The sequence below is a fragment of the Cyrtonyx montezumae genome, unplaced genomic scaffold (genome assembly GCF_038088225.1).
Source record: "Cyrtonyx montezumae isolate F1298 unplaced genomic scaffold, pur_monq_1.0 scaffold_13, whole genome shotgun sequence".
Taxonomy (NCBI): domain Eukaryota; kingdom Metazoa; phylum Chordata; class Aves; order Galliformes; family Odontophoridae; genus Cyrtonyx; species Cyrtonyx montezumae.
The window spans coordinates 13,110,839-13,134,740 of NW_027071859.1; the positions used below are offsets into that span (position 1 = coordinate 13,110,839).

Sequence of the window (23,902 nt, forward strand, 5' to 3'; positions counted from 1 at the left end):
TAATCTGTAATAACTGTTTTAAGTGAAATCTGCTTCAATTTGAGCACTTCATAAAGAATGTCTGAAGAAAACCTTGACTAGCATAGAGAGCATCCAGTAAATCTCACACTACTGGAGTCAAACCACAGACAGAATATATCCAAAGTGTCAATTTTCTTACCACTTTCTCCCTAGAACGCAGAACTCCCATTTTCCCAAAGCGTACATGGAAAGGAGAACACTGAAGATTTCCATCTGGTTGACGTACAACAATTATATCTATACATCCTGACAGCGTAGCTGGGTTTAGTCCCTTATAGAGCTCCTTCACAGTTACAAACACTTGCCCTGCTAACTGCCCAACGTAGTTCATGGTTTGGACCTGAAAGGCAACAGATAAAACAGATCAGGTTTTAAAGACATTTTAGATTCCAGCAAGGGTTATTCTCTTGTTTCACAAATGAATAACTTCACATGAAATCAGGATATCTCAACTACTTTATTTAGAACTGACTTAGGTGTAGAGAGCTATTAAAAGGCAAAAGCAAAAGAAACCTTTTAACTCAGACAATTACAACAACCTTCAAAAGTGCATAACATTAGTTGAATTCAAAGCTGCGATCACACTTTCCAGCTGAAGCTCCCAGGAGGTTCTACTCATCTCTGAAGGAAAAAAGCATTACTGCAAAACAATACATCTCCTCCTATCATTTATTGTGCTCTCAAGATGGAATATATTTTTCTTGCGTATTTCTACAGGCTTTTAAGGCAGAGCAAGGGACGCTTCTAAACAGATCTCATTTTCCACTGCATTAGACTCTTCACCCACTTACCTGAGATTTCTGCTGTTAAAAGACCATTTTAAGGCACATATGCAAAAGGTATGCATTACAGTTTGGCACTCCAAGCTTCTGAACTTTGGAGTGCTTTCTAAATGCAACTCTACCAATTATTTTAAAAAACTTTTTTAGTAAGAGCAGGTTTATTAAAAATTAGGCACGTGTTAATGGTTAATGTGATTAGTTGGTTGGCTTTATTTCTCCTCCTCTCCAATTAGTATAGTTTCTCCCTTCTTATACACATTATATATAGTCCCAATACAAGATAGCATGCATACTTAAGACACTCATAAATCCAACAAGTCTTTTAAGGGCTCACCGAATATGACTAGATTTAAGCAGATACTTTCCAGAACACTAGAAACTTTAGAGACATTTGTTTTTCCAATACCTCTCACAGATTCTGAGATAATGACTGCAAGAATATCCTTGTAGTCTCAGTATATGTGTGCTCAGAGTGCCTGACATACAAGTCTCCCCCTAACAGGGCGGCACATCACCTGGACATCAACAGAGAGGCAAGCAATGGTAAAACTCACACTGCTGATGAGAACAATTTGAGCTCAGTCTGAGACAGTCACTGCACTGAGCTGCACAGCACACACTAAGCAGCAGCACCAACACAGACTTCTTTCAGCTGCGTTCTCTTGGTAATAACAAGTGTGAAATGATTCAAAAATAGCTCTGATTTTTAACACTGACTTATACTTAGAAACAAACAAACGATTAAAAGAATGGCATAAAAACTGACCTGTCTTTTTCAAAGTATTTGGCACTATGCAAAATGTTAATGCTGAAATCCATAAATCCACATTCAGGCACCAAGGAAGTGCTACTGATATGTCAACATGTGAAAACCTGATAGCGAAGAGTCATTATATTCAATTCTCCAATATTCAACTGGCAGCAGCATCCTGGGTTCCTACAGTAAGTACATTAGTAACATACTTTCCTAAATGTACACCCAGCTGAGAGCTGCTGTGCTGAGAAGCTTAAACTCATGATGCACCTTGTGCTGCGTCATAATTCTTGGAACAACAGCTTGGAAGAGACTTCTAGAGCCCCCTGGACCACAAACCTGCTCAAAGGACCCTCAGCTTGGCCCAGAATGACAATTGAGCTCTCACTGTCTTCGAGGATGAAGATCTCACAGGCTCAACAGGCACCTGTTGCCACATCCTCATAGTGAGGACTTTCTATCCAGTATCTAACTAGAATTTCCCACAATTTGTGCCTGTTGTCTCTTGTTTTATCATTCTGCACCTCTAAGCAAATCCTGGACATTTCCTCTGTACTCTCAACAGGTTGCTGTCAGTCTTAAAGATTGAGCAGAACTAGCTTTCCCAGACTCTCCTAGCTCATAAGTTCTAGTCCCCTAATTACCTTGATAGGTCTTATCAGAGCTCTTTAAGAAGCCTGCACTACACACACACACACCGTTACTGTAAGTCCAGTTCTGAGCTCCCTGGTACAAAAAAGACAGGGATCTCCTGGAAAGAGTCCAACAGAGGACCACAAAGATGATAAAGGGTGTGGAACACCTCCCTTATGAGGAGAGGTTGAGAGACCTGGGTCAGTTCAGCCTTGGAAAAAGAAGACTCGGAGGGGATCTGATCCACGTCTATAAATATCAAAGGAATGGGAGGTAAAGGGACAACGCTGGACTCTGCAGTGTGTGATGATAAGACAAGGAGAAATGGCCACAAACTGAGGCATAGGAAGATACACTCAAATGCGTGTGGGAACTTCTTCACAGTGCAGTGACGGAGCACTGGCACATGCTGCACAGAGAGGTGGTGGAGTCTCCTTCTCTGGAGACATTCAAGACCCACCTGGACATCTACCTGTGCAACCTGGGCTAGGGAGCTGCTTTGGCAGGGGGTTGGACTAGGTGATGTCTAGAGGTCCCTTCCAGCCCCTACAAGTCTGTGATTCACTTTGAAAAAATATTTCCAATTTCTATGGAGGATTTGTTTAACCTGAAGTACAAGAAGAAACACATTTCTTGTTGAGCTAGAAACTTAAAGCTGGCTACATTTAGACTCCAAATTACACACTGCATTTGACACCAGTTAATTGCTGGCCCCATAAGCAACAAAATTTCTAGGTGCAGCACAGCTTTAACTTCCTTTTCCTTAGTGGATGAATACTTGCTGTGACATGATGTACACCCACTTTTCGGGAGGGTTACAGGCAAACAATCCAAATGTGAGGACTCACACATCCTTTTAAGTTATACCAGTAGGCATCCTCAATGGAGAATTATGGATCTGCTCTTGTTCACAAAGAATCCAAACACACTGCCTGCCCTGTTTTAGGACACAGATTATTTTTATGCTGGTGAATTAGAAGTGAGACACTATCCTCAAGCTCTGTGGCCAAGTGGAATAGCATAGCTTGCTTCCACGCAGTGCAAGTCTCTTATCCCTATTAAAAACAACAACCACACTCAGTCAGCTACTGGCAGATACTCAGTCCAGGCTGAATTGAACCTGGCTCATGCTGTAAAATTACTGCAGAATTAAAAGAGAATGACAGATTAATCCCCTGGGAATACACAAAAATTACTTCATATTTCAAATGCAGGGAGCAAAATGGAGTTATAACAGAGGGGACAGTTCAGAAACAGGACTCAGACACATGGGCTGTTTGTTCTAGGCTTTGCGCATACCTGTCAAAGCTGAGACTGTTTGGAGACTGAAGTTGCTAAGTTTGTTTTGCCAACCTACAGTCAGGCAACACTGTGTCAGCACTCCAGGAAACCAGCATTCCTCAAACCTCAGAGAAGCTGCATGTGGTTCTGCTGCAACATTTCACTCCAGCAGCTCTGAGACATCTTTCACAGGCTAACCGAGCAGCAGTGACTTCAGCAGTAAGCACAAGGTTTATGTCATGGGTTAAACCCACTGCCTGTTTGTTAATTACATTGGATTTAGTGAAACTTGTTTGTCATACCATGGAAGCAAGCTAGAGGACAGAGCACAAAGTACTTCTTGCTGCTGGGAAAGTTCAGAATGCTTTTGATCCAAGCTCTCAGCAAGTGAGAGCAGTCTGTAATGCTTCTACCATTATTCTCAAATGGTCTGAAACACTCCACAGCCCCAAACGATGCATCCATTATAAAATTAAAACTATTTCCCAGCATCGTTTTTAACATCAAATTAACAAGCATCCCTTGCCAGGGAAAAATTCCAACTTTTTTTTTATTATTGAGACAGTCGTCATTTTTCAGAATTTATCATTTTGTGGGAAATGTGAAAAATCCATCACTAGATGTTACTTGATTACTTAACTAATTAACAAAGAGCAGCTTTAACATCTTTTGAAGTCCCTCCTCAAGTCCCAACTCTACTGGGTGCTCCATAAGGTTCAAATACACCATCAACCGAATTGCCTGCTTGTTTTGTACAAGTAAACCACGTACACTGCAAAAGCTGGTCATTGTACCCTTTCTGGCCACTTATTTGCAGCCCAGCTCCTCCCCATGCTGTTTCACCTTTCTTTGCTGTGGGTTATACAATAACAAAGTTATTGCAATTAAAAGACATTGTCACTGTGCTCATGTCGTAATTAGTAAGTAAAACCACAACACAGATCCCATCATTACAACTTGATCACCCATACTTAATCTATTCAAACTACAAAATCCACTTCCAGTACATTTTTGGCACACAAGCACACACCCAAGCAATCTGTTGGTAGTTGGCCCATCAGTAGCAGTTCAGATGGGCAAAGGACGACTCCCAACAAGCAGTTAATGTGTAGTCACCTTCTTTAAATGTTAAGAGACCTTTAAAGAGCAGATGCGAGCACACTGAGCTATCTGTTCTGTCTGCCAAGAATGGCCTCCGGCATCCTTTGTGCATTAGTATGAGTGCAGCATTTAGGTTCCTATCAACACTTTCTCCAGAGTTCTGCAGTTCTACAAACCATGAGATGATGATGTGCGGCAACAGTAACAGAAACCAAACACACAGCACAGAGGAATACACTGCATCAGACACACCTTTTCACCATGTATTTAAAACCTTATGTCATGATGAGACCCTAGCTTTCCTAAGAAACGTTCCTTACAGTTCCTTATGGTTCCCCACTCTTGGCTTCTGTTAAGGAGATGTGAAGCTTAAGAGAGACTGGACCACGCCTGGGGACCAAATCTTAGCTCCCCCTACGGAATTATTCCTCCCTCACAGCAGAGGAATCAGCAACATCTAAGAGACTCCTAGGTCTGTAACAGCTTACTGCTATCATTTTATTATGTGACAAACATTTATTTTCTTGACTCTGAAACAACTGTTTTGTTTGCAGTACTGAATACCAACCCCTCTACAGCAATTAACAGAATTTGTCTATTGTATCAGAGCTTACACTTCAAAAAACACTGACAATGAAGTACTTCCAGTAAGATTATCTGAAGGGATTGGTGTTTGTTTTGTTTTTTTTTCCCAAAATTAAGATTAAATCCCTTCATGTCTATAGAGCAACTGCACTAACAATGACTTCTTAATTACAGAAGTCCATAAAAACCTAATACTCTAATGTTTTAAAAGAGGTATTTATACAGTCAACATCTCATAAAAATCCCTAATGCTGAATTACCACCCCATCCAAACCTCCTGAGTTTTTTTAAAAAAACACATTTCTGGTTAGACTCTGAAAATCATTAGTATCTTCTGAAAACCTTTTTCTTTACTACTTGCTGGTTCCTACATCAGTCCACTCAACGAACCCCAACCCCATGTTTTTTTTTAATAAACTCCCTGTCAGAACCAAAAAGTTGCACTCTAGATGACCCTTAAGGTCCTTCGCAACCCAAGATATTCTTTGATATGATCCTATGATTTACATCCCCTAGAGAAGCAGAGACTGCACTGTGTGGGACTGTAGCAAACCTCAGTTTAGGTCCCCATTGTGCAACAAGATCCACATATCTTGCCCAAGCCACTAAAGATCAGATCTAGAGTGTGTTTAACTCACACTGGTTTCAACTGGGGTCTGCCTGTATGGCTATACCATAAGGTAGCAAGATACAGACAAAACTTGCTAAGTAGGTGTTTTTCCACCTCTAGAAAATGGAAGTTGGACACACAAGCTTGAAGGAAGCCATAAGCAGCTACATTTCTGATACAGACAAGCTGTGGTGGGGATAACTCCAGAACAGTCTGCTGAACAGTGCAATTCTAGTTGCTTTGCTAATAGGATTGCAGACTCTAGACCAAACCTGATTATGCAGTTTTTTCCAGATCTCACCATAGTCACAGCAGTATGGGACAGACCACATTCCTGCAGGTGATTTGACAGTGCCTCTGCTCAGCTGGGAACAGGTGCAAGTCACTTGCTCATCACAAACTAGAAAAGAACATGCTGCATATGACTGGCTCAACACCAGAGTAAGAGCATTCTGCTTCCAGTAAGCAGAAATACTTTAAGGTAGGGATTATTCTGGGCTTAGTTCCATTAGGAACTATTTGACTCGTATTTGGAGTTAGCCAAGGACTGTGACTTCTTATTATGTCCACAGAGTCAAACAGATCAAGTGTCAAAGTTATTCTCCAGGCTGCAAGTCATTCTCCAAACCTGCTTACTCACAAATACAGGCTTTGACGATCTAATGACTATCCACTTGTTACTGCTGAGACTCTACTGCAATCTCTCCCATTTGAAATACTGTATTTTTCATATACTTGAGAAAGTTTCCATATATAGTAGCATATTTCATTGAGAGCAGCTGAAATCTGCAAAGCAGTTTGAATCTGAAGACCACAAATGTGCCTGTACTGAATCCTGGCATTCAAACAGAGAGATAAGACTGGCCTCTTGTCCCAGAGTCAGCATGCCTGAGCCCAAGAGAACTACTTCACAACCAGCTTAAGTCCAAAAATCTAGTCCCACACCAACCCCCCAAATGCACATTCCCAACTCACCCAATCCTCCCCTGGTAGGGGCCACTAAAGCCATACAAAATGTTCTGGCATCTACTCGAACTGAAACTGCACAAACACGATCAAGCTTTACAACAAACTGAAACTATAAAGCAGTGCTTGAAACCAAGAGCTTTTGAATCAACTGGTGAACTTGTTGCAGATCATGTCCTGTGCTGCCCTGGGCTATTGTTCCAATGTCAGAGCAGGAACACAAACGAGAGAGGAGGCACAACTGTAGCTCTATTCTGTGCTGATTCCTCATGTGACTGCTGTCCTCTATTCCAGTGGGACTGGAAAATATATTTTCTTTTTGACTGTACTGCTGTATTTTCAGAGCTTAAAGTAGGCACTTAGCATATTTCAAATGTTTTTAATGATTGCTGAGTGCATGCGTGGTCAACAGATAAACAAACACGTACACCTGCACATCTGTAGGCATGGAAAAAGGCCAATGACTGAAACTTGCCAAACTCCCTCACAACCAGACCACACTGAGCCAGGTAAGCAGATGCTGACAGGTGACATAAGCTACCGGAAAAATAGCTAAAGCTATCAGTAGTTATTTTCATGTTTTTATGCCTAGATCCATCACGTTATTGAACCTTTCTCTGTTGCCCTACTTCTCCTCCAGTTCCCTTCATGGCAATAGGCTGTTTATCATAATAGGTGCATATGGCTTCTAACTGACACGATAATAGCAAAACCTTACCCACAGCACTAATCATTTGCTCCTATTCGCTGCCTGAGACAGCACAGACAAAACCACCGAGAAAACAAAATAAACAAAGCAGTCCAAAAAATAAAATAAAATAAAAAAATAACAAAACTACCCCAGTCCGCGAACCTAAACCAGTCGCTAATCACAGAGGACAGATTCCAGACACCCGAGTTCAGCTTTACGCATAGAGACGGCACCGTGCCGGCCATGCCCAGCCCGTGACGCGCTCATCATGCCACCTCCGAGCAGCGCCTGCGAATCGGCGGCGAATCAGAGCGCTCAGCAAAGAAAAGCAGCTACCCCGGCTGCACCGGGGCGACGTCCCGGACAGCCCACCCAGCCCGGATCCCCATGCGGGTCCGCACCTTCCCTTCCCACCCACACAGCCCCGAGCGCCGGCTCCCACCTCCCGGCTGCAACCGCCGGAGCCGGGCTGCCTCGCTCCGCTCCGCTCCGCTCCGTTCCGTTCCGTTCTTCGCCGCCGCCTTTGTGCGCGCCGCCCGCCGCCGCCACGGCGACACAGCCCGGCGGTGCCGCCTCGGAGGAGGGACCGCAGCGGGGCGGTGTGAAGGGCTCCTCGGGACGGCCCTGCGCCGCTCAGGCTGTGGGCCGGACCCGCCTCCCCACCGGCCGCTGGCGGTGTTGTGACGTGGGGGCGGGCCGCTATTGTTTCGCCGGTGGAGGAGGCGCGGAAGCCGACCGCCTGCAGCTCGGGGTGGCGGTGCGGGTTTGGCCCGGAGGTGTGCGGGGTGGGGAGCGAAGCGGAGCGTCGTGTCGTCTCTGTCGTCACTTACAGCTGTGTTCGCTCTCCGTTCCAGCCGTGCCCTCAGGCCTACATTGCTCTGTACCGAAAGCCGAACTGTGAGGGCAAGTCAATAGCACGGCTGCCACGGCGCGTGGTGCTGCCCCTTTTTGTGGGGGGCTGTCTGTCGGTTCGCTTAAAGTCGCTGTTTTAAGCTTGTAGCGACAGGAAGAGAGAGAGCTTGGGGTGCAGCTAAATAGGGAAGTGGAGATGAGTTGCCAAAAACTACCAGATAGTGGGATCTCTCACAGCAAGCAGAAGGGGATGGTGTGAAGTGCTGAACAAATGATCAGTAAACGGTAAAACACAGAAAATAAAGAGGGCAGAGAACATGCACAAAGAGAGATCGAAGTTATTACATGAGCTGGAGGAGTGCGTGCCAGCTTTAGGCTTGAAAATGAGTTTTTCCGAGGTGTTTTTCATGTCTCTACATATTCTGCTCCCCTCTGGGGAGAGCACATTGTTGAGCAATCAGCAATTGAGTCTTCCATTTTCTGTTCACTTTCCAGTCATACTGTCAAACAATCTCCTTGCAGTCTCCCCTTATCCCTCACCTGCCTGTAGTCCTTTGAAAGGCTTTCCTTCAGCAGTCCTACCTGCAGTTCTAACTGTTGGCTAATCTTTGTACTGCCCACAAGAACTGCTGGATGACAGGCCTGCTGCACTCCCATAAGCTCAAATTCCAGTTTGCTGTTCTCCATTTCCAGTTACAGAATGCCATGAACAATTTCATCTCCAATTTAGAATAAAAATTCATTGAGGCAGTTTCTGGCAGCACACAACAAATATGGGTGTTTGCTTATTCCCAAGAAAAAAAACATGCAGCTGGGCCCAGGAATACCTACACTTTCATTTCCTGTTTAATTCCTTGTCATTAAAGACACTGAGATGTGCTGGTGAATAGTCCCATCCCTGATGTGAATACAAGAAGCTGTGTCTGTGATAGCAGTAGATCCTGGCCAGAGCTCTGCTGCATTCATGTGGAGTTCAGTTCTGTATTGTGTTCCCTCTGAGTGGGTGGTATCCTTCAGCCCTCACAGTTCAGGGCTGCTTTAATGCACTGTTCCACTACAGACTTTCACCACAGTATTTATATAAAAACATAATTGTAACACATTGAATTCAAGCCACTATCTTTTCACAGCCTCAACACCACCCACTCTTGTCTGCTGCTCTCAGAAATCCTGAAATGAGAGCTTCATTGTTGGAAAGTTAACGTTTTCTCTTTCTGTGTTGCAGTGCAAATACAGCCATGATACAAGTAAGAGGCTGCGGAGAGTGCCAAATGCTTGCTCAGCATCTACAAGATCCTGCTAGCAGCATGACATTATCTTAGTCCTTCTGTTTAGTCCTGCTGTTCTTACTGATGATGTGACAGGACACTGTTCCTCAGATTACATCTCAGAACAACTTCTGCCAGCTGATCGGAAATCCTTACTCTTCTTGCACTCAACTCACTTCAGCTCAACTGTTCTCATCAGTTACATCTGTTTAGAGAACCAAGGACTAGTACACACTCTTCTGCACCATACAAGCTTTAGCATGGTCAAGGATGTGGGTTTGGCTCAGTCCCACATCTGGAGGACAGTATAGCCCCAGACCATCCCCAAGAGGCAGACTGGAGTTATGCACAAAACAATGTGGCTGAGGGTGTCGCACTGTATGCTCAAGAAGCATGTTATGCCCATGCAAGAGAACAATCCTTGGAATGAAGAAGTTTTGAATTTCAGGTCATTTTTTTCCTTTGCCAGGTTTCTGGAGGCAAGTTTGGGCAACACAAGTTTATTTCCTAAGTTTTGACTGTACAACTGCCCAAAAGCTTTCAAAGGACCTAATCATGGAAGTTTTTTCTTTCTGTTCCTTCACTGATCTGTGTCCATCCATTACGACTCATTTAACTCTTGGTTCCTGTCCCAAAGAACTCACAGTTTATTGGTTCAGTTTGTGTTCATCTGGTTTTGGCACAGTGCTTCTAGCCTAGGATGTAGGCTCATAGGTACTATGAGAAGACTAGTTGCAAGAAATTTAACCCATGTAGTCTTCTGATAATAAAACCAAGTTAAAAGAAAGTGAAAAAGCATAGAAAGGTTTAATAAAACTCAAGTACAGATTACTAGAATGCAGTACATATGTTTATGCAGAAGAAAAAAACAAAAGAAAAAAAAACAAAAAACCCTTCAGTTCTAGGGGCATTAGGTTTTCCTGGCAAGTGTGTAGGCCCTTCAACAAAATGACCACTCAGACCAGAAATTTGTTTACTGTATTATCTCTACTGCTTGGCAATTCCCACACTGAAACTGGAATTCATCTTCAGGCATATCATGCCTGGGTTATGAATGACCGCAATTGTTAATGCATACACAATGTCCATGTGCAATTGATTCAATAAATAGAGAACTTGAAATTTTAGCTAATTTATAGTGTATTCATAAGCAAATATGGCTCTGGAATCTGGTGCTGACTGTCTTGGTAATAAACTCAGTAGCTCAAGCTGTATAAGCTGTATAAGTGGTATAAGAGTTGATCTAGTTTTATTCCAGTATAAGCATTAAAAACTCTGGCTCTGTAATTATCTAATTAAATGTCCCATCATCTTAATAAAATAGTAAATATCCTAATTTAAGTAAGTAGATACAGATTTTAATTTAAGTAAGTAGATACAGTACCTAGAGTACCTTTGATGATCTACTGAATCATCTCAATCATGTTTTTTCCCTTTTATCTTCCTTCAATTATCTGGCATTTCATTTTTGCGTTCATTTGAGGGCACAATAATAGTGGTAACTGTAGCGTATAGATGTAAGTAAAAGTTACCTAGTTGCAGATTTATAAAACGTTTGTCTTCCTGCTAGTTTTGCCCTGTCTGTTTCTTGGATGGACTGTTCTCACCTTATCAGTGTGAGGTTCTTGAAGATCTGAGTAGAAAACAACCTCAAAAAGAGTAAGAATGCCATCCTTATCCAACATAAAGCCATGAAACCATCTTGCATTTGTCAGTGTGTTCAACGTGTCCTATTTAGGCTGACGCTTCTAGCCTGCATCAGCTGCAAAATCTGCCCCACCTGAGCTCCATGCACTTTGCCAACTCCAGGTTTTGGGTTCTGCTTTCCATATGGTCATAGTTCCCTGTACTGTAATTGCCTGACTGTCAATCACACGTTACACAACGCCATTCTGACATCATTTCTTATCTTCTTTCTTTGTCCTCACTGTTAAGAGGTGAACGATGAGATCATCCTCAGGAGGATTACAAGGTCTTCAAAAGGACTGTAAAGTCTAAGTCAGTGAGAAGGTGGAGTGACAGATGAAAAGGGAAACTGTGGGGATTATTTTGTCAAATGTAGGACTGCAGTCTTCCAGGAACAGCTACAAATGAAATTAGAGGCAGGGCAGGAGGTACTGGTCATTTACCAAAATGTTCATCTCTAATGCTAACACACTTATCAACTGTCTTGCCATCAGGGCTTTTTATTGCACAACCAAATTTGATTTTGTACCAACTGCTTTTGGACTTGGTTTTGTGACGCACATTTTTCTACTGAGCCCTCACTGAAAAATGCTCCCAAAAGGGAGATCTGTAGCCAATGAGTTACTCAATAAGTGTGGTGTTTTTTTTTTTCCTTCTCAGAATATAACATGTTTTGATAATTAAAGTTCTTAAATGAGCCTTTCATTTCTTTTTAGATCCACATCAAGCCTTGCAAAGCCATGAAAACCTCAGTGCTTCCATTATATCCCAGGAGCTCTTTCCAAAGTCAGAATACTTGGCTACTGAAAAACAGCACTGACTCCTATGATCCAAACATGGCCAAAACAATAGAGGGGAGGAATATTCCAATGACAAGCAAAGGAGAGTAAATATATCTATCAACTCTGATGGAGGTCTACTTGCACCAGTCCAGTCTCATTAGGAAGTGATTTATCTCCAAATCTATAGCTTGAGCTCTCTACATATAATCTTAGAAAATCATGAGTACTGGTAAATCAAAACAACCAGAACATATGAGACTACAGAGATAACAGTGAAGTCATCAACATGCTCCTTCCTTAGCCAAAGCCCAGAGTTTCTAAGTAGACGTGTTGCAACAAAGGCTTGTGCTCTGATCAGACAAAATGCATATTTTTGTTTAAATGTACACGCATACAAGAAAGGAAGGATTATATACACCTTCATGGGAAACTCCTCCACTCTGTTTTGGACTGAAATGCTTTCCAGCCCAACAGCTGCCTTTTCTTCAATCCAGTAGTTCTGTGTGCATGGCTAAGAGCTTTTGCCCAGAAAAAGCACAGCAATAAAAGCAAGATGCTCAGCATTGTTTGTTTGGAACAAAATATTACAAAATATGTTTGAGAACTCCAAACAAAGCTGCTGTATTTCTCAGAGTACAATCCTTTCTTCATGTTTCTGTGTCCTTTGCAAACTACAACAGTTATCTTCAAACAGTAGTCTCATTCCAAAAAAAGATACTCAGAAACCAATTCCTTCTGTTAGGAAGATTACTGCTTTCTTCATACTTAATGTCTACATCAGATTCCTTTGCAATATTGCATTATCTTTGCAAACAAGTTGGGAAAGTTACTGCTTGGAGTCTGTAAAGTATCACACCATGATTGGTTCACTGTATTGTTAACTCATTACTGTGTAAACCAGTCCTCTTTCCACTATAGAGATATAATATCTATCATTGGATAGCCAGGTTCAGAGAAAACAAAAATGCAGAGATACTTTGTATAATTTCTTATGGTAGGGCAAGCATCAAGTAGTAGTAGAGATCAGATTGAAGTTCATCTTGTAATTCCACTGAGTAAAGCAACTAAATAAGTTTTATTATACAAGTAACACTATCTGGAGTTACTTGCCCTTACCATTTTTTTTCTTTCAGAAAGACTCAACTGCTGTAAAGGAAGATCTATCTGAACGTGAGAAAGAACTTCTTTACTGTGAAGGTGAAAGAGCACTGGGACAGGCTGCCCAGGGAGTTTGTGGAGTCTCCTTCTCTGGAGATACTCAACACCTTCCAGGACGCTTTCCTGCGTGACCTACTGTAGGGAACCTGCTTCAGCAGGAGTTTGCATTGATCATCTCCAGAATTCCCTTCCAACACCTAAAATTTGATTCTGTGATTCTTGAATGTTTGAAATGGTAGAACGTATCCAGGTTACAGCATTTTTAAAAAATGTATCTGTGTATTTCTTAATAGGGCATTTTTCCACTGTTCCCAATTCAGCCTGTGCAATAGGTTTGGATCCTGCACCTCCAGCTGAAGTGTGACAGCATTCCCTCTTCAGGGCTTTCTCTAACAGCAGGACAGGAAGGAGAATGTAAGCCTGATCAACAGCTGTGGCCCTTAAGTCTTTCCACACTGTCTTTTCATTCGTTCCCATGTGCTGTGAGACCTTAGCCTGGCAGCAGCACCTGGCAGCACAGGTTTCCAATCTCTCTGATCTTAACCTCTGAATAAATACCAGGTGGTTTGGAGGGAGAGGTGAGATACTGTACTGGGGATAACTCATCTTAGTGGTGTTTTCTTTGTACTTCTCTTGGGACTTTAATGATTACAGTTTATGACAAGGGTGTATTTGCTCTGGATTTGAAGTATAGTCATCCTTTGAATGCCTGTAACATAGCAATATTTAAAGAATGTATTTTGTTTAAACAATTTTTTGGTTGTGCTGTCAGAGCTAACTTAACCATACTGCTTCTGGGATGAATTATTCTCAAAACTATATTGTTACTGATAAATATAATAATCAAGATTGTACTGAAATCCTAGAAACAAGTTGAGACACGAAGTTAGATGCAGTCATAGGACAATAAATGCTCTTTAATTACTTGCATTGAGTCCAAGTAGTTAATCAGTATATAAAGTTGTTTACTGCAATCTTTCTCCTATTTAAGTATGTTCACTCTCCTGATTTAGGCTCTGGGCATATATAAAACTCTCACTGGTGCCTCTGAGTCAAGCATTTTAAAGCAGGAATATTGTGTTTTATTCCAGATCAGTACCAGCCATCTTTCTTTACATATGTGAGAATGAGCATGTATTTATGGGTCGTTTGCTTATGATTTCTGCATCTGGAGTACTTAAGCAGTTAGTGTATATGATTAGCTTTGCAAAATCATGAAAATATTTTATTTCAGTTTCATGTTCAAATTTCTATGAATGGGAGAAGTGTCCATGATAACTCAGCAGTAATTGCTTCCCTTCAAATATTGCTGGTGTCAAAATAAGTGTTGTCTTTCCAAAGGTGTCATGGAAAAGCAATCCCTGAATGTGCTAACAAAGGTTATATTAGACCTATAATTAAGCAGAACTTCATTCCTATCAGTCTAAAAACAATTATTTGGAAAACTAAACTTAGATTTCCTGTGACAAAGGATATATCAGCCAATTTGAGTTTTGAAGGGAAAGTACTGAATACAGGAACTGCAACCTGTATACTTAAAGTGTTCCCTTTTTCTGATTTTTCTGATTTTTCCTGTTTTATTGAAAGCTAAGCAAAAAACTGCAATTTTACCCTAATGGGAAATTTCCCATCTAAATATTAACATTTGAACAAAGACATAAATGAATCTAAGTATAAAACACACAAGCTTTTTGCAAGTGAAACACCTGAGGTTATTATAGGTACGTAATCTGGCCAAAAAGTGTAATGTATTTGGTTCTCAGGAGGCAAAAATCCCTTGTAAGGAAAACCAATTCAATAATGAATTGAGAAACCCGAAACTATTTTGGTTGGTTCAGTATTAAAATATTGCAAAAGAAACCTTAATCAACTCTCTCTGCCCTTCTACCACTCTCTAGACTCTACCTCTTTGTAAAAGGCTGGGAAAGTCATCTGTGTGTCCATGTATTTCTGTTCACAGTATGGAAAATCTCCAAGCACTCACACTTACAAAGATAAGCTTTTTAAAAAATTATATTTCTGATAAAATAACTGTATTTAGGAATTAGCACTCTGAGAAAATTATTTATCCCTGCTCCATAAATTTTTCATCAGTGCAAGCATTTTGCATAAGTCCATAGAAATCATTTATTACAGTGAAATTAGTGAAATGTATTTCATTAGGTCTAGCACATCCTGGAATAGGAAGCTTTTGTCCTGGGAGCCTGTGTGCTTTACATAGTCTGTTATGCAAACCTGAGAATTTGTCAGACTTTGCCCCAGACTTGCTACCCTTGTTACAGCTTACCCTACAATTATTTCCTGCAGACAAATGTACAGACCATGGACGGTCTCAAACCTAGCAGCTTCTGCCTACAAAAGCAACATAATCTCATTTTAGTATTATTTGCAGGTTAGGAGCATTGTGCTCAGCAGATCATGCACAAAGAGAACTCGGGCCCTGCGCTCAGTTCACACAAAGCAATATAATCCTGTTCAAGCCAGTGACCTCTGTAGATATAAACAAGCAAAGCATCTCACTCATTGTTTGAAACAGGTGATTATTTTTTATAAAAAGCAAATCTAGGCAAGCAGATGGTGTTTTGCATGAAGCTCTGCAGCAGTACAAGAAGCAGACACAAGTCTAGTCAGAAAATACAGTAAATAATTCTATTTAATAGAATTAAAAAAAAAAAAGCCATACCCACAGGTAGCTCAAAGTCACATCAAGGTACATGTCTGCTTCTGATCTGACCTCCTCAGTCGCCCTGTTTTTCCCCATGACCACCCACACCCTGCAATTTGGGCACAAACAAAAAAGCCTGCCTGTGTAGTCATCCTGCTATCAGATGCCCCTCCCCTGAAAGCCATCAGTGACAGCCCAGCTCAGTCATGGTGTGTTTTGCATGTTGCTTGCATGCGGATGGGATCATGCTTGATCATCTACCTTGTCCTGATCAGAGGTAATTCAGCCTGTGCAATTCTGTTTCCTGTGGCAGATTCTGTTTGATACAGTTTTCTCACTTTCTGTTTCATACCTTGGGCTGCAGAATTGCTCACAGACTCAAGTATTGTTTAGTGCAAGCATGTCTTTTGTCTGCAAAATCCTTTCTGTATTCTAATTTTTAGCAGTTCATTAATTTCCCTTGATTTTCCCTCCCTGTAGCATGTTTCAAATATTGCTCATCTACATTACGGAATTGTTTCTCCCCATCTTCTTTTGGTATTTCTCTGCTACATTATGGGCAGTCTAGGGGAAAGCTTATAATGATGAGCTATAAAAATGAATTCAAAATTTTGCCTGAATACAACATAGAACCACAGAGTATCATTGAGTCCAACCTCCAGCTGCACAGAGGACTAGCCAAAATCCAAACCTTGTGTCTGAGGGCATCGTCCAAGTGCTCCTTGAACTCCAGCACTCGGGACCATGCCCACTGCCCTGGGCAGCCTGTGCCATGCCCACCACTCTCTGGTTCAGAGCCTGTCCCTAACCCCCAGCTGCCCCTCCCGTGACACAGCTCCATGCCATTCCTTTGGGCCATGTGGCTGTCACCAAAAAGCAGAGCTCAGTGCTCCCTGTGAGGCCATGGAGGATGCCATGAGGCCTCCCCTCAGCCTCTTCTGCTGAACATAATCTGATTTTTCTTGAAGTATAATCGTACTGCAAGAAGGCATTATCTTCACTTTTTCCAAACCTTTATACAAATTCACAAGATACTTTTTGTTTGTCCAAGAGATGCGAAGTTCAGAATCTAACCTGAATGCTGATCCAAGTGTTCCCTGAGTTTGGAATGAAAAGATCACGTCCATACTATTGCCTTTATTTTCAGATTTTGTGCTGTCCTTTGCTAGCTGGGGCTCCTTCCTTGTTTGTTTTGTTTGAATTATGAATTCCCAGTTATCTTTCTAACTGTATAGTTTAGCAGCTGAAATTGGTGTCTAAGACAGGCCGTCAGCAGCTTACCTCACCCTCCTTTCAGAATTCTCATCTAGTTTACATGACATTGCTAATATCAAACTCATTGTATAGATGAGATCCTTAATTTGTATTGGCATAGCTCCATGGATCTTAACCTTCATCTATCAGACCCAAACTGAAAAGCTGCCAGGATCTACCCAGCAGAGGAGCTACACATGAGTCACCCAAAGACTCCTACATCAGGAGCGCTCCTTCATAAATCATAGCATATCTCCGGTGCTGCACCAATATAGACAGAGTGGAAGCACCTGAGCAGGATCTACGTGAGATACCTATATAGCTATGCTAGCATGACACTCCACCCAGCCTAATACATCTGTGAAATCACGCAGAGATCTGCAGTGACTCCATTCATTCAGTGAAACGGATGTGTCTGTGTGGCACTGTTTGGTGCTAGGTAAAAATGCTGTGGTCCCACATGTTTTCAAACACATCAGCCTCTAACTATTTTGCCCCGTAATCACTGCACAAGCAGGTCACTACTGAGGAGTACACTCCAGAGACACATAGGAAGTCAACAGGTTCTTTCCTGGCTCTGCTTCTTTTCCCTTCTTCACAAATTGTTCAGTGCTAGCAGCTCTCTATCTGAGGTGAGAAGTGGCTTTTTTCCTCTCAGGAGCATCAAGCTCCTCTGAGATTCTTTTGTCCAATGTGTGGCTGTGTCCCAAGCCCACTGCCTCCCAGATGTGCCTTCCAGCAGAGCAGCAGTAGGGCCATCTGGGCACACTTCCCTTGTCTTTGGATGTGTCTCTCATAACATGTGACACAGCTTTTCTTATTCTGTCCTTATTGCCCAGGCCAAGTGCCAGATTTCTTTTTTATTATTTTCTTACTCTTTCTTTTCTTTTGTTGTTTCTATCTTTATCCTGACAGTATCAGCCCATGTGAGGGCCACAGTTTCACAGCCTCTCAACCTTTCACAGCAATAACAGTACCCCAAGGTACCTATGGTAATAGTGTCTGAAGGGTGACACTGGGACATACTCTGCTGGGTACTGGAAGGTGGCCAAGCATTAATCTCCCCTATCCCATTTTCCTAAGGACCTGCCCAGCTTCAAGCTAGGCCTGCTGCAACACACTAGAGGGGAAAATCAGAGACAACAACATTCCTTACGTTTAGATTGCGAGTCCAGACATTTCGAATCCAACCAGGATCTTTCATCAATAGAATCTGAAAGAAAGAATAATGGTGAACAATACAGTTAATTAACTATGCATAGAAGCTAATGAATGCAGGCCTCAATTACTGTCCTTGAAACCCAACTGCTGTATTGCATATCTCTCCTGCAATTCCTTTGTAAACCACATTGCCCTTGTGTCACCCTCACATTTTATGTGTATTGTGAGATGTTCTCAATTCTGTTTTTCCACAAACTCTTTTTTTTGTTTTGTTTTGTTACTTTTGTTGTTTTTTTTTTGTATTTTCCTTTTTCTCCTGTTTTTCCCTGTTTTTCCCTTTTTTCCCTTTTTCTCCTTTTCCTTTCTCTTTTCTTTTCTTTTCTTTTCTTTTCTTTTCTTTTCTTTTCTTTTCTTTTCTTTCTTTTCTTTTCTTTTCTTTTCTTTTCTTTTCTTTTCTTTTCTTTTCTTTTCTTTTCTTTTCTTTTCTTTTCTTTTCTTTTCTTTTCTTTTCTTTTCTTTTCTTTTCTTTTTTTTCTTTCCTTTCCTTTTCTTTTTTTCTCTCTTCTCTTCTCTTCTCTTCTCTTCTCTTCTCTTCTCTTCTCTTCTCTTCTCTTCTCTTCTCTTCTCTTCTCTTCTCTTCTCTTCTCTTCTCTTCTCTTCTCTTCTCTTCTTTTTTCTTTTTCTTTTTCAGTAGGATTTAATCATCTGTTAGTAAGCTCTGTATTGTCTGCTGGACAGAGCATGAAAGTGGGGGAATCCTTGTGAGCAGTGAAGAAACATGGACCACAACAAGTTCTGTTTATTCTTTGCAGGACGGGTATGCCTAATGCAAAGGCTAGAGACAGAGCTGCTGACCTACACTGCTGTTCAGGGAAAAGATTTTTTCATATGACAACATCCCTGGCATCTGGTTCCTATTACAGGAGGTCCTGTAATATCAATTAGGATGAGAGAAGGAATTCTGTAGGACAAAAAGGGCCCGTTTTAGTTCCTTTGGAGGAACCTGAAGAGGCTGCATAACAAAAGCAGGACTTTGTGTAATCCCTTTACTGACAGAGGTCTCAAAAGAGTCAGAGCTCCAAAACTGAGGTGGCACATAACTAATGTAACAACATCTTTCTGAAAGCACAGAATTATTGTGAGAGTGAATGGTGAGTTCATTTTTAAAATATCCACAGTTGCAAGATATTGAAATGAATTAGTACCTAATGAAAAGGGTAAGTTTCCAGTACTTGGATGATAATATCTCGCATTCAGAACCTTCATTAAGGATTGCACCATGCTATTCAAACACAATTTACTGAGTCCCCAAACAACCTTATGTGTCAGGAAGTATTAATTCCATTTTCCAAATGAAGAAACAGAGATACACCCTGACTAAAGGACTTATTTTGGGTTACAAAGGAAGTCTAGCTTCAGAATTAGAAACAGACCTCTATCCATCTGCCATTATTTTAACAAGACTATTCTCAATAGAACAAAAATGATGGCATTGTTGCATAAATAAGGAAATGAACAGAAACATTTTCACAAGCTAAATTATTAATTGAAATGCAGGTGTCTGTTGTATTCAAAGGTAGGATTTAACATAATTACATTTTCCAATTGTGCATGCCTCTTTGGGTTCAAGATACATCTTGTTGCTTTGGTAACGAAGGTGGTGGCTTGAAGATATCACAGCAATTAACTGCTCAGTGTTAACACAAAGTCTGTAGAACATGAAATGGCAGATCAAATTAACACTGTTTATGTGTTTGATGCTTGTATATCTGGTGCATATAAAATGCATACGGTATATGTGTCCTGTATTTTCGTAGGGCAAGTTCCACCCTATTTTACTGTCTGACCTGTGAATCTTTAGCACCTGTATGTCTTTGGTCTTTTAAACTTTTTGAGTACTTCCACTTCCCAGAGAGAGGTACCATCCCCATCTCTGTCCTGACCATGTTAGAAGCAAACCCAGATTTGCCAGATAGATGCAGTGTTTGAGGTACTACAACTGGTGTTACTCTCCAGAAAATGCCTGCCCAACAATTTGGCTGCAGCCTTAGGACTTCCCACAGGAAATCACCACTTGGGGTAGAAGTCTGCTACTTCTGCACGCTGCTGGGTCCAGGATCTGCTTTGGAGGTGGGAAGGAAAGATCAGCTATGAAGGGTTTTCGGTATTAATTCGTTCCCTCTTCCACTTTCCCCAACTTTTGCTGTCTAATCTTCAGGCCATACAGCTATAAAATAGCTCAGATGAGTAGAGCTATTTTCATGAAAGGACTAGACTGACTTTTCTTTCTTTTCTTTCTCTTCTTTGTTTTGTTGCCTCTTTCTCTCCCACTCTTTTCCTTTCTTGCTGTCTTTCTGTCTTTCTTAATAACAAGGATCCCCATAAACCACATCTAAAAGTAAGTAAATAAATCTCAGGAACACAATACTAGGAACTGCCACAAGAAAGCAGTACATTTCATTAGCAGAGAAGTCAACAGTGTGCTGCAACAAGTTGCTAATTGTACAATAGTGCTGCTGCCTTTGCATTCAGTCCTTCTGAAAAACATTGATCAGAGAGGCTGCCCTGTGAAACATTCTTCGTGTGCTGGTGTAACAGCCACGGGACTCTCCAGGCTCCCTGCCAGCTGTTTGCAAGTTCAGTTAATGTTGCAGTTAAGTATTTGATCTTTAGAGCTGTCTGGTCTCTGCTCTTGCTTGCATTTGAAAAACAACCCTTAGCAGCTTTCATTTAGTCCTGTTATCAATGGAAATATAAGTTTTTATGGAATGTTTTTTGCTCCTTGTTTGGTGTATCCTCTTTTGAAGGATGGCTGCTACAAATCTACTACCTGACTTCCCTATTTAATAGGCTTGGAGATGCAAACTGACGTGATTTAAAATTGTTTTAATGCAGATACACAGTGCATTAAATCCTTCCTTCGGCTATGTTAGCATCTGTAGTCACTCTGCTGTCCTCAGGGAATGGAGCTAACGTAAGGAGAAGATGACCTTGGGCTTAAGCCAGTGAAATGAGACATAAGGCTATTCGTGTAGTAGAAAACTGAGCAGAGGCAGGACACAGGAAGAGGTGCTGGAACAGCTTCACATCTACCCTGATGTTGGTAGATCAGACCAGAGCCTGGAACAGCTGTAGGCCCACCCCAGCCTCAGCCATGAGCACAGGGCATTTCCAGCAGGCTGTTGGAAAGGGGACTGCCAGTTTTGGGGTCTGAAATAACATGGAGGTAACTGCATAATGCCTGCCACAAAGCACCAATACCCCACCACTGCTTAGCTGACTAGCAGCCAGGTAGCCAAGGGCTCAGATCTCAGAGCTACCTGAGCTTTCTTCCAGGTATATGGGCGTACCATAAGCACTGTTCCTCAGTTCTCCTGCTGCTGAACAGGAATAATGTTGTCCTCAGCTCTGTTTATCCTTCCCTATCTGGAAGGAAAAATCCAAGGTGTACTTTTCCCAGCTAAATATGATATGTTTAAGAATCAAAGGATGAAAAATCCTTACAGCTCGTAGAAGATGAAGTAGAACAAGAGAAGGTTCAGAGATGACGTGTTATGACATGACATTTGCAGGGGAAAGATCAGTCTGTACTTTATCCCCTCACTAAGTGAAAAACATATATATCTATCTAGTGTAAAAAATTACAAGGAAAATGAAAATGTGGCTGTAATCCTTGTCTCCCTGGGAGAGATGGGGAGATATGAAGGGGACAAAATGCAACAGGAAGCATTTAGCCATTAGGAAAATTATAGTATTGGGGTAGGCGAGCTCCAGAATGGATTGCCGGAAGAGGCTAAGATCTTTCAGAGCATGGTAAACACACATTCGTCAGAAATGTTTTAATTCTCATTGAATTTGCCTTTAGGCATAGAAATGAACCAGATAATCACTGAGTATCTTCTAGCCTTGTATTCTGTTATTTTGTGATAAAATGACACATCAGGATGAGGCTGCATTTTCAGGAGCTCTTTCCTAGTAATGAAATCTCACAGTGGAAAAATTCAGAGACTGGTGGTGAGCCCCTGTCACATGAGGTGCTCTGAATCTGACTAAGAGAACAGAGCAGGCACAAACTGCAGGGAACAATGGCAGAATAACTCAGGAACAGGACAGGTGATCTACAAGGCTTTTCTGTCTCAAACATCCGACTCGGTTGCATGACATCACCTGACCACTGATTAACTCATCACACTGATTGCAAAAGATGTTGTAAACAAAGTTACTCATTTGTGAATTACTCACCTCATTTAAATCTGGTTCCTACAGTAATGATGCTTCCTAATGTAGTTAAATGCACGGTGTATGTCTTTTCTTTCCTGGCAGTACCAGAGAGAAACATACTATTTCTTCCCCTGAAGGGCATCTGATTTTAAAAAATGATTTTAAGAGCTACCTCTGATGCCCAGAGGTGACTTACATTTTCTCTGTAGTGCTGGTGAATAGTGATCTGCAGCAGATCTATTCTTGCAGAGATACACAGACCCAGTTTTCTTTGATAAGGAGATGTTATCTCCACTACAGAGTTCTTTTCAACAGCAAAGAAGGAATGACCCCTTGTAAGATGACAACCTTAGATTCAGTGCATGACCAAATTCCTGTCTAAATGACAATTTCCTGGTATGGAAATAACACTATTTTGTAGTATCTGGAATAGTCAAGTTTGACAGGCAAGATTAAGCTTTCCTGGAGAGGTGTGGCTAGAGTCAGGTGAATTCTAGGTCATCAATAAGTAATTCAAAGAATGGGTTAATATACTCAGAAACTATGTCAGAAATATAACCACATAAAGTTCCATCAGAACCTGTATGACTTCCTAGTCAAAAGGTCTTAAGTTAGTTCACTGGAGTCAAAGTATTAATATCTACATTTCTACAAAAAGCCTACAAAATACAGCTGCTGGTCTGTAGGAGGTCACATGTTGGACTACAGCATCATTTACATCCTTTGTAATGTGAAAATAGTCAGGCTGCATTGTGTGACATTGAGGAGGCCTAACAAGAAATTCTTTCTGCTGTCTCGCCTCACTCAACCTTCAACATTTGTCGCTAGAAAAAGAGCCATTATCCTCAAGCATTTCAGTAGCTGCAAGGTCCTGAATTAGAGACAGGAAGATTCCAAGTGTCTTGGAGCACCCTTACTTGTCCAGCCCTGAAAGCATGCATTGCTTCAGAACAGCATGATGGCCAGGGCAGCCCTTTTTACTGCTGCAAATACAGACAGCTGCATTTTGCTCTATCTCATGTTCCTAAATCATTTTAAATTTTAGACTGTGATGAATGCTTAATAGTAGTCCAGTCTCTAGACTAAAAAAGGTAAGAATATACATAGCAATTTTGTCCTAGAGCTCCAGTTTTCTTGCTGTGGGAGGAGTGGTTAGATAGCTCTGACCTGCAGCAGAGCCCAGGCATGGCAGTTTTCTAACCACATTTGAAAGTGAATTTGAGTTAAAGGTGGAAATAAAGACTGGAGGAGGAATGCTACACAGTAAGTAAATCATTTTTTCATACATTTCATTGAGTTCATCCCAGTACAGGGTTAAAGCATGTGATCACAGGGCCAGTGTTTCAAATGCACTCGTCCTATACAAATGTCCAGGTTTAGCTGCATCTGAAATCTTTCTCCTGAGCTTCCTCCCATTTTTTAACCTCACAT

The 23,902-nt window shown here is 41.4% G+C and overlaps 1 protein-coding gene across 1 annotated transcript in view; it reads right to left on the reverse strand.

Annotated features, from left to right (window-relative positions):
* Positions 1-23,902, reverse strand: part of LPIN1 (lipin 1) — a 69,944-nt gene that overhangs the window by 33,427 nt on the left and 12,615 nt on the right. The window contains exons 2-3 of the mRNA XM_065730742.1: positions 18,246-18,302; positions 161-361 (exon numbers count right to left, since the gene is read on the reverse strand). Coding sequence (XP_065586814.1) covers positions 161-361; positions 18,246-18,302 — 258 coding nt within the window. The remainder of the gene's footprint in view (positions 1-160; positions 362-18,245; positions 18,303-23,902) is intronic.